This window comes from Carassius gibelio, chromosome B10, assembly GCF_023724105.1.
Source record: "Carassius gibelio isolate Cgi1373 ecotype wild population from Czech Republic chromosome B10, carGib1.2-hapl.c, whole genome shotgun sequence".
In the NCBI taxonomy this organism is placed as follows: Eukaryota; Metazoa; Chordata; class Actinopteri; order Cypriniformes; family Cyprinidae; genus Carassius; species Carassius gibelio.
In genome coordinates this window covers 14,720,394-14,740,053 of record NC_068405.1, presented here as the reverse complement: position 1 = coordinate 14,740,053, position 19,660 = coordinate 14,720,394, and the positions used below count along the sequence as shown (strand labels likewise).

The 19,660-nt window shown below is 35.6% G+C and overlaps 2 protein-coding genes across 4 annotated transcripts; both read right to left on the bottom strand.

Moving 5' to 3' along the window:
- Positions 1-200: 200 nt before the first annotated feature.
- Positions 201-9,165, bottom strand: LOC127966904 (four and a half LIM domains protein 1). Of its 3 annotated transcripts, XM_052568257.1 has the most exons (7): positions 9,035-9,153; positions 8,840-8,974; positions 3,223-3,404; positions 2,206-2,380; positions 1,463-1,632; positions 1,093-1,279; positions 201-984 (listed from the first exon to the last, which is right to left on the bottom strand). In XM_052568257.1, the coding sequence occupies exons 3-7, from the start codon at positions 3,376-3,378 to the stop codon at positions 830-832; spliced, it is 843 nt and encodes a 280-aa protein (XP_052424217.1). In that variant the 5' UTR covers positions 3,379-3,404; positions 8,840-8,974; positions 9,035-9,153; the 3' UTR covers positions 201-829. The 3 variants fall into 3 exon arrangements, with proteins under 3 accessions (XP_052424217.1, XP_052424216.1, XP_052424215.1); XM_052568256.1 differs by lacking the exon at positions 8,840-8,974 and having other exon boundaries at positions 9,035-9,165; XM_052568255.1 differs by lacking the exons at positions 8,840-8,974; positions 9,035-9,153 and adding an exon at positions 3,525-3,866.
- A 456-nt stretch (positions 9,166-9,621) lies between these two features.
- LOC127966837 (sodium/hydrogen exchanger 6-like) lies at positions 9,622-19,606 on the bottom strand. The gene is made up of 16 exons (XM_052568133.1): positions 19,260-19,606; positions 17,702-17,901; positions 17,502-17,579; positions 17,266-17,342; positions 17,060-17,172; positions 16,842-16,947; positions 16,380-16,521; positions 16,166-16,271; positions 12,884-12,972; positions 12,657-12,770; positions 12,459-12,570; positions 12,230-12,383; positions 12,118-12,148; positions 11,894-11,979; positions 10,549-10,654; positions 9,622-10,452 (listed from the first exon to the last, which is right to left on the bottom strand). The coding sequence occupies exons 1-16, from the start codon at positions 19,510-19,512 to the stop codon at positions 10,159-10,161; spliced, it is 2,061 nt and encodes a 686-aa protein (XP_052424093.1). The 5' UTR covers positions 19,513-19,606; the 3' UTR covers positions 9,622-10,158.
- Positions 19,607-19,660: the final 54 nt, after the last annotated feature.

The window sequence follows — 19,660 nt, the reverse complement described above, 5'->3', positions numbered from 1 at the left end:
TTAAACTTTAAATTCTTTAAACTGATTTGGAACGGGTCATTTAATGGTTCTGTGCTATATTGTGCCATTAGATGTCGCTGCTGTATGAAAAAACACTATGTATTTAAAAAATACGAACGACAGACTTCAGATTTCATTCTTTCTAGATGTCGCTGTTTTATGAAAAAAAGAAAAAGGAAAAAAAAAACACACACACGGCATTTAAAGAATGCAAAAGAAAGCCTCCCACCTTTATTTTATTTATTTTTTTCAGATCATACAAAGGCAACTAAAATAACATAATTGTCATGTTAAGAAGAATATGTTATAGTAAAGGAGAAAAACATACACATTGAAATCTTTTACATGAAAATTATAAATTGTACAGTTAGTAATTTCAAATTCCAAGGAAGCAATCTAAAAGATACAGAAACACAGCATTTAAAATGTCAGAGTCCATGATTATAAGCTGTTAATGTTTTAAAAATGATCAACCCAAAGCTTCATTTTGAAACATTATACTAAACAAAAATTTACCAGTAATACATCTCAAATGACTTCACCTTCTTAATACACACCTCCATCTTTCATCCTGTCTTAATACTTTCCTGAGACAAATAGGCTTTGGAAAGAGAGAGGATACATTTTCCCACAAAAGCCTCTCTAGGTAAACCTAACGTTCCTCACAGGACATATCAAACTCCCTTCATGAAGAAGCCAGAACCAACATAACAGAAGCCTTTGTCAATACCGCAACATATTTATCTAGGATTTTTGTGTAAATTCAAATGAATGCTGATATTTTTTGTGAGTAATCTCACTCTCCTGTGTCTCCACGGTCATCAGGCATTTAGAGTTTCTTGGAGCAGTCAGAGCAGTATATGTCTCCATTTTGAGCGACGAATCTCTTTTCTGCCAGGTTAAGGGAGCACTTCTTGCAGTTAAAGCAGTAATCATGCCAAGAGCCACTCTCATAGTTCACTATGTTCGCAGCTTTGCCAAATCCTGTGGGATAAGACAAGGTAGATTTATTTGTCACATTAGGTCAAATCAAATACAAAACTTTTAAAAAGAGTAAAGATCATCAGTGCATATATTTGTGTGAATTCAAACCTGTAATGGGATTCTGGCAGCCGCTGCATTTTTTGGCCACAGTGCTTTTGTAGCAATCCACACAGTAGACCTTTTCCTCGTGAGAGGTGAAGCTGGTGCCAGCCAGGGGCTTTCGGCAGGAGGAGCACACAAAGCACTCAGAATGCCACGGCTGGTCCTGGTAATTCACACCTCCTGTGGTAATGGGCTGGAGGAAGAGGGCCGAAACATGTGGAAACCATACACTGAGGCAACTTGCGATGGTCATTATTATCATAAAATGTCTTTATTTTAGAAAAGAACATGTTTTGTGTTCAAAAAATATATAGTAACTTACAACTTTAAAAGTAATAATGAATAAAAATACATAGATTTTTGCTACATCTCTCACCTTCTGACAGCAAGCGCATTGTTTGGCAAATTTCTTCTCATGGCAAAGGCTGCAGTAGATGTTGTTGTTCTTTGCTATGAAACTTTTGGAGCCGATTGGCTTTTGACACTGATAACAGATGAAACACTCATCATGCCATGAGTTGCCTTTGTATTCCACATTCTCAGTGCCTGGAAAGGAAAACAGGAAAGAAAAATGGAAAAAGCTGTTAAACAGGAAAAAATGTCACATACAGATTAAGCACTCCAATGCCCCCCCCCCCCCCCCCCCCCATTGAAGGTCCCTGAAGATATTTCTGGAACTTTTGCGTAATGACATATTTGTTTACAGAAACTAAAAGTGGCAATAGCCTATATTAAAAATGTTCTATAAAATAATTATAAATCATTAAAATAATTAAAAGTTTTATTACCTTTTTTTTCAGTTTACACTTTAAATTAATTATTATTTATTATAAAACACACACACACACACACACATATACACACACATATATATATATATACATTATAATTTTACAATTAATAATTAATTAATTCTTATTATTATTTTACATTTTATGGTTTTATACATTTCCACAATTTTGTTTCCAAGTCTAGAAATTACACATTTAAAATTCTCTCCAATATTTTGGTATATCTATATTTCCCATTTTTTTTTATATAAATCTATTTTATAACTACATATACATTTATACTAGTATACATATACAGCAGAAGGAGCAGAGACTATCTGACCCCTACCTGCCAGTATGGGTTTGTAGCAGCCATGGCAGCGAGGGGCATCCTCACGCGAGCCACACGTCCCACACAGGATCCTCTCATCCTTGGAGGTGAAAGACTCCTTGGCCAGATTCTTATAGCACTTGGCACATCGGAAACAATCCGAGTGCCAGTACTGACCCTTATGGTGAAGCTCCTATATAGACAAGAACCAAGACTGAGAGATGTGATCTAATACAATTTAACTAACAATATTTGCAAAAGTACTATATTTAAATTTAAATATGCTCCACAATTAAAAAAAAGTTTTGGATCAGCAGTATGGATGCATTCAATTAATCAAAAGTAAATGCATAGTTACATAATACATCTTTGAAATAATAAGTTTTCTTTCTATTGATCAAAATAATGAAAAAAGTTAGTTTACAAAAAATATTAATCAGCAGCAGCACAACTGAATCACTGATCATAATAAGAAATGTTTCAAATCAGCATATTATAATAATTTATAAAGAAGATAGAAATGTAATACTGAAGACTGAAGTAATGGCTGCTCAAAATCCAGCTTTTCCATCACAGGAATAAATTACATTTCAAAATATATTCAAAAAGGAAACAGTTATTTTACATTTGAATAATATTACTATATTTCAGTATTTTTAACAGTAGCGTATACATTTATTTTTCATTGCCTAAAAATATTATGAAAAGCTTGGAGAAATACACTTAATTTATACTTCTACTGCCATTTTGACTTCTATGCCGAATGTTTAGATAAGAGTTTATGACTGATGGTGTAAACGTTAGTGTAATAGATTAATGAAGGTGTAACACTTTCTCCAAACTATTATTAAACTAGCATTACAAATAGTATTATTATGATGTGTGCTTTTATCTGACATGGAAATATATGGGCCAGAGCTACAACAAAGCAGAGAGATATTTCTACAGACCGATATTTCAGCGTGTTTAGTGGGATTTCAACTGCAAAACCATCCACGGAGGAAAGACACAACAACTCCTTGTGTCACGTGTTACCTTGGAGTCGGTGCTGATTGGCCGTCGACACTCCACGCAGGTGTTGGCGCAGAACTTGTCAAAGCATCGCACGCAGACTTGTTTCTCGTCTTTTCTCACAAACTTCTTTCCACTGAGATCCTCGCGACAGTAAAAACAGTTGGAACGGGCTGCCATAGTCACCCAATAAACCCAGTGAAAAGCTGTGAGAAATAATAACAGCGATTACCTCATTGTGCGCTCATGCAATTAGGTCATAAATACACCTTGATGTAACGTTAGTCCAAATGCAGAAAAAGAAATAATCCCCCATCCATCCTCACCCGCCCGAAACGTTGTTGTAACACGTCTCACTCAGTGTTCAGAGTTTCCTCAGGAAACAGTGGGGGACATCTATTGATAAGAGAGTGTTTGTTCCGTTTTCTCTTAGGCGGAGGTACAAGATTGCTCTAAGTTGTTGTAACCATAAGCAACAGCAAACAGCACATGTTTTTATTGTCCCCCGGTCTTTGCTTCATCTGATAATGGGTTCAGTTCAGCTGAAAAGCTGGTAACCTTAGCAGCCTGGCAGACGGGATGAAAGACTTTCTTTCAGTATGATAAATCTAATTGGTAATAATAACACCGCGCATTCATACCTAGATCAAATTATATCGTGAAACACTGGAACACATACATACATATATAAAATTGAATTTGTTATGAGATACTCGATTATAAACACGGTACATCGCTACGATTGTCTGGTTTGAATTATATATTGTTTCACTCGCCAAAACAAATCGTCACTGGGAATTTTCCCATGTAGCTAGTCATTAAAAATAAGAGCAGGCTACCAAACACTTCCTGGGAATGAAATATGTCTGTTAACTTTTGTGCAAATGCTTCAAGCGAATATGTGCATGTTTTCTAGCATGCACACATTTGATAGCGTTGATATTTTCTCTCTCTCTGTATAGCCCATGTGCAGGAAGCATTTCTGGAATGCATGTGGTGAGATGAGGGAATGTTAACAGTTCTTTGACCATGTTTGAAGAAGGAAGCTCTCTAGTCTTCAAACACTTATATATCTGGTTAATTATTTAGCATGCAGGACACTTTCCAGGTGGGGTCTGTCAGCTATAGCCTAACTAATGGCTATGGAATGACATATTTTACTGGTTTACACAAAGTCCCAAAGGCTGAGGAAAAATAATGTGTTTACTTTCCTGTCTCCTTTGCAAATGTGAAACCTAAACTAATCTTTTATTGGAAGGAAGCTTTAGATAGATCTGAATGTTTCTAATGAAACTGAGCAAGTTGGGCTGTAAATCCAGTCCATAAATAAGTTCAGCTCAAGTTGTCAAACATCACTGCCAACACCAGAATCACAGACCTATTTTTTTTTTTTTTTTTTGTATGTGTGTGTGTACCAGTGTTCCTATTAACACATCCAAAACCAAATCTCCCAACCATGCCTATTTCAGACAAGCACAATTATTTGAACAGTAATGAGGTTTAAATGTGCTAGATACTGTTACAGGACTTGTTTTCCCAAAGGTTTGAAGACTTCTGGAGTATGCTGTTCATAATAGTTTATTTTTTCAGTTCTGTGTTTCCTGGTCCAGGAATGTCAGACCAGATAGACATTTAAGGATCACATTTTAGCGTGGTTTTAACAGTCATGCTCACCAAAGATCATGGGCTCATACTCTTACAAATGAGATTTATGGTGTTTTTTATGGGACAGCCAAGATAGGACAGGGTTTGGATTCATAAAACATTTTAAGGATAACATTTTTCTTAATCACTATTTTCTTCTTATAGCTTAAGAAAACATAAAACGTTTTGTTTTGTTTTTTGAAAAGATCTTTTTTTCAGATTACTCTTCCTAAAAAAATAATAAGTGAGTATTTGTATCAAGATTGTTTTCTTATTATAGAATAAAAGTGGGGCAATTATTATTATTACACATTCTTTTCATTATTATTATTTTTTTTCCCTTAATAACTACTTTTTTTTGCTTTAGAAGATTTTCATAAACCGTCCCAGTTTCGATCTCATGACACCCACGTATGAACATGTGCTAACCACTAGACTACAGCTCCATTCATATGGTTGTAATTAGCAAATAGTTTCATTAAAACAAATAAAGAGCAAATAAGGGAACATGCTAAATGGGTCACAGATAAGCGTGAATAAGGGGCATTTTTATAGACGCTGATGTAATGGCGAACTGACAGACCCCTGTTTTAGTCAAATATTTAATGTGATCTCCAGGGAAACGGCAGACTGTTGAGACTGAAATCTGGTTTTGGGATGACCTCATGCACCAGCATCTGGAACACAGTCAGGCAAGCGTAGCAGCCAAAGCAAACGAGGGGAAGAACTTGAACAGTCATGCTGCTTGCGATCCATTGGTTGATGCGATATGAGGCAACCTGAGAGCCTGTAAGACTTCAGCTGAAGAGAAAAATAATATGGTGATACTGAATGTTTTTTTTTTCTCCTTTATGCTGCTTTTGCGTGCACTTAACAAGTAAATTTTCTTCTCAGGCTCATAAAAGGGTGCGTTGGATATGATGAAGGCAACCTAATTAGAAGCTGGGCTATGATATCACCTGCCGGTTAGCGCAAAACATCACTTTTACAGCAATTACTGTAATAAATTTGAAAACCACACACATGACACAAACAGAGAAAACACATGTTGGACATACTTAAAAAAAAAGCAAAAATGGTCCTGCTTAATCAACGTGGGTCCTCTTGAATTTGTATGGTAATGGAATCAACCCTGTTATACAGCTGGGAAAATTGAGGCTGTCTTGGCAGAGTGTTGTGTTGGCATGATCTACATGCTGAAGAATGTGGCGAAAGCTTAGAAACAGGAAGCCTGTAAAGCAGCGGTAAGAAGAACAGGCGAGACGGCTGGCCAGCTGTGTAACCCTAGTACTGTTGATCTGCACTCCTAAATACACTTTCAAAAAGAGGAAACTCAAACAAGACTACCGTCCGTCTCTAGGCAAGTGGGGTTAATATGGGGCCACATTGTAACCACCATATAATAATCCAGTTTATAAGTGTTTATAATGTTTCTCTTAATGGGACCTGGCATTAACAATAGGTTACTTATTACATGGCGATCTGGAATACTTCAGTTGGTCATGGCATTATGTGATCAAATATTATTTTGGGTTCCAGAAATGTCTCCACTTTGTCCATAGGGGAATTGATTTTTAATGGTAACTCATAAACCATTAAAGACAGGCCTACTGTGACCTATGGGGTTGCTAATTGATGGTATATGCTTTTGTTGAAGCCGCCAGTGTCCATTATTTCAACATATATATATTTTTTATATTAATGTTTAACTGTGGAATTCCTGGTGAAAAACCGCATTACCCATAACTCAAAAAAATTTCCACCAATCAGTGAATCAAAACAAGGGAATCACACCAAAAGAGTCCTTTAGCATCAACCCACTCCAATGACCCTGCCCTAATAAACTATTTAAATATTTGTATAGTTTTGCATATTTTGCAATAAACATACCATATATATATTTTTATAAATGCATAATCAACAAATTAACAGTTTTATGTTTTCTCCATTTTGATTTGCAATGCTTCATGGGATTGTAGTTCTTTCCTTAAATAAAGCCGTTGAGTTCACAACCTTTGTTTTTTTGTCTGATTTTCAAATACTTTTTTGTTTTAAATTAAATTTTGTAATGTTATGATTTACCTTGTAGCTGGTTGGTTTGATTCTTGGCTTTTAACTCTTTAATGAAGACATTTTAAAATCCCTATGGGTAAAATACTAACAGAAGTAAGTCTGCTGAAAAAATGGGCAGGCAATTATTATTATTTTTTTATTGGTCCTATGATATAAATATCAAGGTTAACACCCAAAGCAAACACTTTGCCAGTAATATTTGTTGTCGCCTGATATCCATCTGCTGTATGGTACAAAAAACAAAGTATGAATCCCTCGAGCTCTTACCTAAATGTTTCCACATTTGCTTTTAAAAGGCCCCAGAAGCAAAAATGGAGTGGAATGAATCACATTTCATCTGACATTAAGGGAAGAGCAAATGTTTTACAGGTCCCCACTGTGCTCTTGGTACCAGGAGAACACAACATCATTTCATGAAAGCAAATGATTGCAAAGATTTTAAGAAATATTTATCCCAAAAATGAAAATGCCACACTCAGGCTATCTAAGATGTAGATGAATTTGTTTCTTCATCAGAACAGATTTGAAGAAACTTAACATTACAACACTTGCTCTCCAGGGGATCCTCTGCAGTGAATGGGTGCCGTAAGAATGAGTTCAATCAGCTGATAAAAATACTACAAGTAATCCACATGAATCCAGTCCATCATTTAACGTCTTGTGAAGCAAAAAGATGAATTTGTCTAAGAAACAAATCTATCTTTAAGGCCTTTTAACTTTTAATTTAATTAAAATCATGATGCATTTGTTTTGTTTGTTTGTTTTTTTTACAAACATGCAGCTTTTCACTTCACAAGATGCATCAACATGTTAATCAATACACTGGAGCCGTCTGGTTTACTTGTGGATCGTGATGTTTTTATCTGCTGTTTTGAACTCTCATTCCGGCGGCACCCATTCACTGCAAATGATCTGAAGGTGATAAAATTTTAAGCAAATTTGCATTTTTGGGTGAACTATTCCTTTTAAGGAGTTTTTTTTTTTTTTTGCAGCTAGCTCCTGATTCATAATCAGTCCTGAGGCAGTGACCGAAACACATGAGACTGTCTGTGCCCTTGATACAATACAATACTTGTTTTATAGTACGCACACAGAGTTTATTTCCTCTATTGAAATGTGCATTATATCAACACCACATATCATATTGATCTTCATTTATGGACTGTGATCAAAAACACATTTGTATATTAGTCACCTTAGAAATAATCACTCTGAATTCAGTGTCTGTCCCCTACAGCCAGCAAAAAAGTGTCCAAATGGGAAAAGGGATAGAAAGTAAATTGGATGCCAGACATGGTATGATAGCCAAATAATTTTTCTGTGTATTTTACTTCCTCGGAATGTGATTAATGACAGTGAATCATGGACATCAAAGACAGATTTCAGATATTTAATATCACTCTCATGGGGTGAATTCCTTTCTGCACATAATTTAGACATAAACTGTCTAGCGGAGTCTCTCACCCCATCAGTCCTCAGACATGTGGCTAGATCTTTGGAGTGAAAATCTTTAATAAGAAACAGATTTCAGAGGCTGAAAGAACATGCAGAAAATCCCTGCAGCCAACGCCCCATCTTAAATTTACTGTACTTACATCAATGCAGTTAATATTCAGACTCACACACTGATATGATTTCAAAGAGGTTAATCAAAATAGTTAACATTACATACCAGATTAAATATTAAATAGCTTCAATTAAAAATATGTATAAAAATTGATAGCCTGAATGCACTGTAAAATTAATAAATTTTAATTTAATTTTAATTAAAATATATACTTTTTCAGGATACCTGAAGGATGTTTGTTAGATTAATGGCAGGTGAAATAAATTAATGTTCATTATACAACACCAAACTGATTAGAACATTTTCATAAAGGAGAAGATATTTTTCATTAGATTTTATTATTGCTTGTTTACTTACATATAAAAACATTATGTTGCCTCTTTTTATGTCTCTGTTATTTGAGGTTTTCTAGGCACAGGTCTCTGCATGTCTACAGAGAACCAGATCCCTGTGATTTTGGATGTTGCGCAATTTTGATTATCCTACCGTTTCCTATAAAGAAAAAAAAACGTACATTTAGCTGACTTGTCTGAGAGTTTTAGTTTAACGTACCTTTTCTGGGGGATACGGTGCTCTATCAAGTGTCCTGTCCTCTGTTGCCAGCCCGCCACAGAAAAGTTTCAAAGTGTTTTACACTTGGTGTGGTTTTGTGTTTGTGGGTTGTCGAGAACTCTTGGCTCATAAATATGAATTAGGTCATGCTAACGTTCTTTAGTAGACTTCCAATGGCTAAAGGCTTTCTTATAAATATTAATTAGGGACTTCTGATGCTACGAAGTTACCATCCAATTACCAATATTGAGCTCATGAATATTAATAAGGTTTAGGATTCGTAATCTACATGTTGGGACGACAGGAATGACGCGCTTTATTTATTCTTAAATAAATAATAAAAAGATCCAATAGTCTCTCTTAAACAAGACCACTTTACTTTATTTAAAGAAAAAAGCGATTTAAAGTAAATTTTTGTAAGATTTTCTATCTTCTTTTGGATACGGAATGCATTAGTTGGGTCATAATCTTCAAGTACTTTCAAGGAAAGTCTTGCCTGGCAATATTTACCAGATGGCGCAATAAACATTTTAAATAAATTAATCAATGAAGAAAATGACTGCACCCAAAGAATTTTCCACACAGGCTTAAAAAGTATATCAAATCTCATTTATTAGAGGATTGATGGATGTGGGCCAGTAACAAAACACTTTCAAATAAGTCACTTTTCCTATGTATTATTAAATATCTTTTTCTTTCTTAAATTCTTAAATCTCTCAAGTAAATATTAATGAGGTAACGATGTGTCAGATAGCACAGTACAAACACCAGGTTACCAGAAACAGGCACTTATTTAAAAAAAAAAAAAAAAAATATCCACAAGGAGAGCCACAAGTTATGTATGACTTTGAAATGATTCATCCAGACACATCGATGCATTCACAAAAGATGCAGATGTTCAGTCTGAGCTACACAATACTCAAACACAAAATGTATATCGAAGAAGATAGTAGGAACATAAGGATTAGCAACACCTACCATTGTATACCAGTGTCTAGACAAATAAAGAAATATGTATGGCACAATATAATAAATCAATAAAAGCATAAATAATAATTTAAATTAATATAATGTGAAAGAAAGCATCACATAGAGGTCAAGAAGTTAGCAGTTGTCTGGCAGGCTCAGACTCGGTGGCGCAGAGGATCCGACAGGGGCGGGGATGGCGGAGGAGGAGGGAATGATGTCAGGGGGTCTGGAGGCTCCTCTGTGGGGAGAACCAGACGGGTGCCTCCAAACACAAGCTCCCTGTCCAGAGGATCGTCTGAGGATCCTGCTAGCGAGTTAAGCCCAGTCTGACTGGTGGAGGCGGTGGGCATGCCATGGGCATCTGTGCTGACCGTCATGTCACTGTACATCAAACTGCTGCTATCATTCAGAATCAGCTCTGTGTCCTCATCATTTAACTGACCAGCATTCTGGCAGGAGGGGAAAGAAAATCCATGATTTAAAGAATTACAGAATTTTACAATGTAGTATGAGCCGATAGCAGCTGAATGTGTTCATAGGTTTACCTCATAGGCCTGTGAGCTGGTGAGACAGCGTGCTATTGGACCACAGCAGGCCGGCAGAGTGGAAGTGAGTGGAGGCCCGCTGTGAGTGAGGAAGGGTTTTAAATAACTGGACCACATTGTTAAGGATTAAACTGCATTTAAAATGACATAAGTATAGTACTCCCATATATTTTTAATTACACTAAAAGAAGTCTCGTATGCTCACCAAGGATGCATTTACTTGGTCAAAAATGCAATAAAAACAGCAATATTGTGAACTATTATTACAATTTCAAAGAAGTGTTTTTAAGACTGTTTAATATATTTTAGAATGCAATTTATTCCTGTAATGGCAAAGCTGTATTTTCAGCATCATTACTTCAGTTTTCAGTTTCGCATGATCCTTCAGAAATCATACTAATATGATGATTTGCTGTTCAACAAAACATTTCTTATTATTATGGATTTTGAAAACAGTTGTGCTGCTTAATGTTTTTGTGGAAGTTATGATATATTTTACTCTTTTGTAATATCATAAATGTCTTAAGTGTCACTTTTGATCTATTAAATGCATTATTTTTTATGAAGTAAAAAAAAAACAGTATTTATTACAAATAATTTTTTTGTATCAATATAAATGACTTTACTGTCACAAGCTATGCATACATAAAAGCACATATACTGAACATTTATTTTATTTTTCATTTGCAATTTACCATTTTGATCATTTCATGCAATGATATTTCTTTCTCACCTTTCTATAATTTATATACTGAATGCCTATTTATACTTCTGGATGAATGCTCCCTGTATTGTAATGGCTTTGTAATTGCACTTTGTGCAATAACTAATTATAATAATTCTCAGAATTGTCAATTTTTTGTGTGTGCAGTGTTTCCCCATGGGGGTTCATGAAGGAATTGCATGGGTTTATGAATTTATGAAAAGCTAGTGAGTCAAACTGTAAAATTAAAATGAATAAATTAAAACAACCTAAAAATAAACAAATTATTTGTTTACCTGAATGTCATGTGACCTTTAACTCACATCAGAGAAATGTGGTGGCAAATTATTAAAACTTCAGCATAAAATCTGACAAAAACACTTCCCTGTGTTAGTGAATTCCAGATGAAAAAAATAATCTAAGCTTAACATAAATTTTACTGCAGATCACGAGTGCCCTCTACTGTTTAATATGCCACACTAAATACATAATTTTGGAGATGCAGAATACATTAAGTTTGCCAAAGATTGTCTAATCTAATATGTATCTTGTAAAGTCAAAAACATTCTTAGTTATACATAAATCATGTTTTTAGGTAAAATGTAAATGTTGATACAACAAGGCAGAACAACTGAAGGATACTTGTGGTCAAAAGTGTACCACAGTCTGAAAGGCCAGGCACTCTCATGCTTGGTACTTCTTTGTGTGATCCCATCGGGTGCTGTGACCTATATAAGCAGAGAAAATAACTTAATTAGAGAGCTAACATAGTCTGTTACACTACCCTTATGTGTCAGGTTTGTACAGTCAATATTTAAATATCAATATCAACTGTTGCATTTTGATCAGACATGAGTACAGCTTACCAAATTATCTTGATCTGTGTCTACTCCCACTCTATGGAAAAATAAAGTGATTGCGACAAGAAAACAATGAAAGAAAGTCATAATTTACATTAAGAATGTAACTGAGACTCACCGAATCTGCATAAGTGACAGCATGGGGGTCGTCCCGCCCCCACAGACCCACACAGTGAAGAAAACGATAAGTAGGGTGGTGGAGAACATCATCTGCCTGGCGTATGTCGCAGTGTCTCTAATTGAGAGGGCAAAGGTCATTGCCCCTCGGAGCCCTGTGAGGTCAGTGTGACATCATAAACAAGAGAAAAAAGGCCACTTCAGTTGTCTCTGAACTTTGCAGGTATTACCTGAAAACATCATGACGTGTTGGAAATTGGAGGTGATTTTATTCTTGCGGCCCAAGTTTAACAGGAAAGACAAGGGATAGATGTTAGCCGCCCTGCCGAGAAATATAGCTAGCTATAAATGAAAGCCTCTGTTAAGGATAATGTTTAACTGTATACAATTCATGAGTATAGCATAAACATTCTGCTGCAAAAGGATACAAATGCACCTATGATGAAGAAGGGATTGAACACATGGTGCTGGAAGGAGAAAAGTGTCAAGCCCATATAAGAGAAGATGAAGTTTTCAGCCAGGAAATCCAGCAGCTCAAACAACTGTTGGGGGAAATGGTGGACAATAATATCAGTATGCAAATCTTGAACACTCAAAAACACAGAATTCTTAACTATGGGACAGCCCTTTAAAATATAAATAGTTTTGGTGTTACCTGTTTGGTTCTAGTCTTTGATTCGGCAGAAAGGTTGTTGTATGTATAGTGAGCCTGAGTAATGCCACAGAAGAGCACTGCAACCACACCTAAACACAGACACAAACAAGATTAAAAACAGTGCCCTTTCAGTGTTATTTATATACTATTATAATATTTTAATTCACTTTTATTTCAGTTTATGTTTTTGTAGTCATATGTCCTGTGTGAATGTGTGTGTGTGTGTGTGTGTATATATATAGTGCATTCAGGCTATAAATTTGTTTTTTCTACCACTGAACCACAGGAACACACATTTACATTTAGTAATTTATCCAAATAAGGACAATGGAAGCAATCAAAATCAACAAAAGAGCAATGATATACAAGTGCTATAAAAAGTCTCAGTCAGCTTAACACTCGTCTCAGCCTCAGACGGACTGCTGGCTAAATGTCTGATGCATATAGGAAACAAAAGTGGAAAAACTTCAGGAGTGTCGAAGTCGTCACTGGATTGGTTGAATTATACAGGATTTCCGGGAGACCTGAGTTTGTCGCGTTCTTTAATGTTCCGCCTGGAAACAAAAATGCTGTGGTGCCAAACCCCTCACGAAAGAAGAAAGCATTCGAGTTTACAACTGTGATGAAGAGCGCTTATTAGGATCAGTTAAATTCTGGATTTTGAAAAGTATGTCAAATATTTAAAGTTTGTGGCATAGAATCTTTATAATATGCCTGAGAGTCTGTTATTTCCACATTTCCACACCCCAAAACGAGATGATGAACGAAACAAACTGTGATTGGTTCTTTGACATGTTGGTCAAACTGCCTAATGGACGGGCCTTGGCCGATGAAAGCTGCCATTGATTCCAGATCTTCAGCTGTCAGTCTAAAGGTCTGGCAATGCGATACTAGTTTAACACAGTACACGTAGTAAAATTGTATAATAAATACAAATAAAACAGATATATATGCAGTTATTAGTATTAGTTATTTTTTTGTAACATTTAAAATGTGAAACTCTCATATATTCTAGATTCACTACATGTAAACTAAAACATTTAAAAAAAATTGTTTTGTTTTAACTAGGATGATTAGAGCTTATAGCTCTTAAAAGTCAGAAATGCAGTATCTCAAAATATTAGAATATTTCCTAAGATCAATCAAAAAAAGGATTTGCAAAACAGGAATGCAACAGTCCAGTTCTTTTTCTCCTTAGCCCAGGTATGATGCTTTTGACACTGTTTCTGTTCCAAAAGTGGCTTGGAAGCCTTTTCCCTGAAGGTGTGGTGACTTTTGATGCACTGACTCCAGCTTCAGTCCACTCCTTGTGAAGCTCTCCCAAGTGTTTGAATCTGCTTTGCTTGACAGTATTCTCAAGCTTTCAGTGCACCTTTTTCTACCCAATATCTTCCTTCCAGTCAACTTTGCATTTAATATGCTTTGATACAGCACTCTGTGAACAACCACCCCTTTCAGTAATGACATTCTGTAACGTAACCTCTTTGTGGACGGTGTCAATGATTGTCTTCTGGACCACTACCAAGTCAGCAGTCTTCCCCATTATTGTGGTTTCAATGAACAAGAGATACCCAGAGTTTATACCGTAGGGATGGTCATTTAATGGAACGCAAATGTAAATATTCTAATATTTTGTGATACTTGATTTTTGACTTTCATGAAACTTTCGAAAACTTTTGAAATATTTAACTTTACATGTAATGAATCAAGAATATATGAAAGTTTTGCTAATAAGTTTCAATAATAAGTTACAAAAAATTACTTTCACAATATTCAATTTTTTTTTGATGCACCAGTATGCATTATAGTGATGTCCGATTCATTTAACCGGTTCTTCTTAGTGGACCGGATGAACCAGTTCACCAAATCGAACTGAATTGTTTGAAACGGTTCACGTCTCCAATAAGCATTAATCCACAAATGACTTAAGCTGTTAACTTTTTTAATTTGACTGACACTCCCTCTGAGTTCAAACAAACCAATATCCCGGAGTAATTCATTTACTCAAACAGTACACTGACTGAACAGTTGTGAAGAGCGAACTGAAGATGAACACCGAGCCGAGCCAGATGACGAACTGCTGGAGCAGTTCTCGTTCACGAGTCAAGAACCGTTTGCATCGGTTTTTCGGATCATTAGTACACTGAACCGAGAATCGTTTCTGTCGGACGCGTCCGATTTGAGAACCGATGAGCTGACGATACTGCGCATGCGTGTAATTTTTTAAGTATTTTGTTAAACATCAGAAAGTATGATAAAATAACTATATTTTCTTTTGCTTTTTTTTTTTTTTTTTAAAGATGAATGTTTCTAATCTGTATATTGTAGATAATGTATAGGCCAAAGGGGTTTTCAGGGAAGTTTGACAATAATTAAGACTCTATGTTTATTAGGAATAAGGGATGATTTATGAAATATCTGTACTGTATTTATAGTTAATGATGACACATTCACAAATTGAGTTTGTAGTAAACAGAACATGAACACGAGTAGAGCAGCTGATGAAACTGAACTGCAGCACGTGGCGGTTAGAGTGATTATCGTTCTCGAGTGAAGAACCAGTTGCTTCGGTTTTCGGATCATCAGTACACTGAACCGAAAACCGTTTCTTTCAGACGCGTCCGATTCAAAAGCCGAGGAGATGATGATACTGCGCATGTGTGATTCAGCATGAAGCAGACTGACACACAGCGCGTCTGAACCGAACTGATTCTTTTGGTGATTGATTCTGAACTGATTCTGTGCTAATGTTATGAGTGCGGGTAAACCGTGGGCTTGGATGAAGGGCAATCTGGCGAAACGTAAATTCATTAGTCATTAGTCCAGACTTCAGTGTAACTTGATCCCACATAGTCTAATATGCTGATTTACTGCTCAAGATTTTTTTTTTTTTTTGCATTCTCTTATTATTATTTTGAAAACAACTTTTGCTGCTTAATATTTTAGTGGAAACCGTGATACATTAGTTTTTTTAAACTGCAATAATATTGCACAACATTACTGTTTTTATAATATTTTTGATTATACAAATGCAGCCTTGGTAAACATAACAGACTTCTCTTAAAAACATTTTGACCGGTAATGCAGTTTATGATCTTCACAGATGATGCTCTATATGTTAAAAATTTGACCATTGAAGCCACAACTGACCAATCAAAATCCACAATTTCTGTTCTAAAACAATTCATTCAACAATGGATTCATAAACCAACATTATTAATTTTTCTATGACGTTATATGAAGCATGTGATTAAACAGAGATCATAGTGTTGCCATAGCTACCTGTGAAGCCGCAGGCCTCAGCCAATAGGAACGTACTCCAAGACATGAGGAAGAAAAGGGCTGTTTCCAGCAAGGGGAAATATCTCAGCTTAGTGAACTTTGTGACCTAAACAACAGCAATTATTAATAGATTAACTTCCTTAGATTTTTACAGTTTTTTTTCTTTTGACTAGTTCATGTGAATTAAAACAATGAAGTACATAAAGATAGATACCAAAGCTGTCATGACTCCAGTTGCAACTCCCATTGCAAAAGACCCACTGAAATATCCCAGAAACACACCCAGGGACTTGAGCAGAGCACTGCCGTCAAATGTGTGACGATTGTCTCCCTCAGGCTGATATGCCACTATTGATCTGTCAGTAAGTGAGAAAGGGTAAGGGCTATAAATATTAAGCATCAAAACTGTTTTCAACACTAATAATAATAAAACAATGTTTCTCGAGCAGCAAATCAGAATATTATTTATACTGTATTTTGTATCAAATAAATGCAGTCTAGGTAAGCATAAAAATATTTTAAAATGATAGTGTCAAAATCCTGTTATTCTTGATCTGTTAAAAGTAATAATCATAGGATGATATTATGTGAACACAGGAATCGACATCCCTGAAAACCTAAAATGAAAGTGTGTGAGTGTGTGTGTGTATTTTTGCACATAAGGTTGTGCACTTACGATGACAGGATGATGGCCACAGCGTCATTGAGGACACTCTCACCGAACATCAGCGCATAGAGGTCCACGTCAACTTTCAGCTCATTGAAAATGGCCAGAACAGTCACTGTAAGCAATTAAAACTTGTGAAGACTTCTATGAATCAATCATTATTCATTTGATTATAGTTTAACATATTAAATATAAGATCATCTAAATTTAGTGCAACATTGATATACCTGGATCAGTGGCAGATACAATAGCACCGAAGAAAAGGCAGTCAGTGAAAAAGAAATCTCCTCCAAGCTGACCAATGACTTTCATAAACACCACACAACCGTACATCACCAACCTGCACAAGGGATTTTTTTTTTAATTCTATCATGTTACATTTACATATATTTTTATGACTTCTTAAGCTTCTTTTAGAAAATTCACCACTTACCCTGTAACAAAGCATGTTGTCAATGTGCCCACAAAGGCATAGGTAAGGATAGATCCCAAATTCCTGAAAAAATGCCTCTGAAAGTTAAAACAAATAAAGAAATGATTATTAAAATGAAACAATACAGCTCAGACACACTGGCAATTGATAAGAGGCAGAATTTCTAATAAAACCAGATTTTCTTTCAGACCTTCTATGCACTGTATCTTGCGAAATGGTTCTAATCATATTCTTACTCGTTTGAGACTGTATCCTGCATGAAAGATGATGGGTGGTAGCAAAACGTTGAAGAAAACCTCAGGATCAAAAGTAACCTAGAAGCAAATTTATACGTTTGAGAACAAAATCTTGTACCCTGCAAAATACACACACATCTAGTAGGAGGAATGAACAAGTAATATGTTTTTTGTTATTTTAGAGGATTTAACAGCAGTACCTTCCTGAGCATCTCTGCATTTGGCACATCATGGCCCTTACTGTCCTGGACCTCTCCTTTCAGGCTGTACTCGTAGAATCGGCCGCTCACGTTCACCAGTATGGTGGTGGGACTGCTGTTCACCGCACAAGTCAAGGTGACATTATTTAAGTCTTGTGGCAAATGGACACCGAAGCGCAGAATTACACCCACAAACAAACCTGAAAACACAAAACATATTTCAAATACACAGCATGTTTAACAAATCACATACAGAGATACAGAAAAAACGAAAGATAAATACAGAATAGCAAAAACAGTTTGTAAAGGTACGAGTACAAATATCTACCAAGATTATTAGTGTTTCTGCCAGAATACCTGTTATTGCTACTAAGTTATAACAGTGGAGTTATTTTCCACTGCCAATATATATAGTTCATTAAAATATATAAATTAATTCATTTTGAATATTTCAATTTAGAATTGATCAGCTTTTCATTTTCTCAGGACTACACAACAACTGAATTAGCCTAAATATTGACATGTATAATGCATTAAAAATAAAACATAAAAAGTAAAAAAGACATTTATAAGTATTAATTACAAAATATTTGCAATAAAATAGATAGAATTTTAAAAATAAAATCTGGTTACATTTAGCAGCTTTGTAAATCTGTCAAAACTAGAAGAATTTTTACCCATTTGTCCCATACAATTAATTTTCTGTCTCTATCCAAGTTGTCTACATACTCAAAACAGCAAGACAAAAAAAAACAAACAAACAAAAAAAAAAAACTATAAAAAGTGTCTATAAAATCGGCCCTGATAAATTAAAGGTCAGTACTGAATAAAACAAATTTACTAAATGACTTTTTTGTCTTCAAATAACCCAGACTTTATGTTTAGTACTGAAACTTGGCTCACTGAAAATTATTTAAGCCACTTTTAAGAACTTTCTCCCACGAATTGTGGCTTTTGAGCTGCCCTAGAAAGTCTAGGAAGGGTGGTGGAATAGCTGTCATTTTTTAGAAACATGTTTAAGTGTAGACCCCTACCAGTAGACAGTTATGACAGCTTTGAGGCTATGTTATGGAATGTTGAATCTCCATGTTATCTGCTCATGGCAGCGGTGTATAGACCACCAAAATCAAAAAGTTACTTATTAAAAGATTTTTCAGGATTTGTGATGCAGCTATAGATTGGTTTGAGTCTATCAAATAGGAGCATATCTGTAGACATTTTCATCCATTTCATCTCTATGCCAATCACCTGTGGGGTGCCACAGGGTTTGATTCTGCGTTCAGTTTTATTTTCTCTTTATATGCGCTAATATCTAAAATTACAATTTTGTTTAAATTATCTTGTTATTTTTTGACTAAATATCTTCCAGTTCTGTTTTATTTGTATATATTTGCTCTGCTTTTCAAGCACTTTGGTCAACATTCTTATTGTTTTAAGCAATTTGACCTTGACTTTGATATTAGTGGCTACAGAGTATGTGCATATTTGTGGTGCCCTTACCACACAAGGTTCCTCGATGTGAACTTGAATATAATTGTATAAAATGAATAAACCTCACCATAAATCATTGCTAAACCCGTCTCATGTATGAACCTGAAGCGGCGGTGTTTGAAGAGCCATATCGTGAGGATAGTGAGTGTGAGTAACGAGATGAATATCAGCAGATTGGCGCTGTCCTGCCTGTGGCTTTCCTCCGCTTTCCTCTCCGTGTTCTCAGCTTGACTAATGACAGCAAAACACAGCAAGAAGAGTAAACGTGGGAGCAGAAAAGGCCCCGAGACGTAGGTGCGTTTCTTATGGCATCCCATCATGTGTTTGTGAGCGCTGTGGTGTTTCTGATGTGAACCATGGTGATCTATTTACATTCACATACGGTTTGAAGACAGCAGCAACCACCCTTGACCAGAAGTAAGATATTACAGAATAAAAGACCTTGCTGAACAACTGTATTCATTTCTG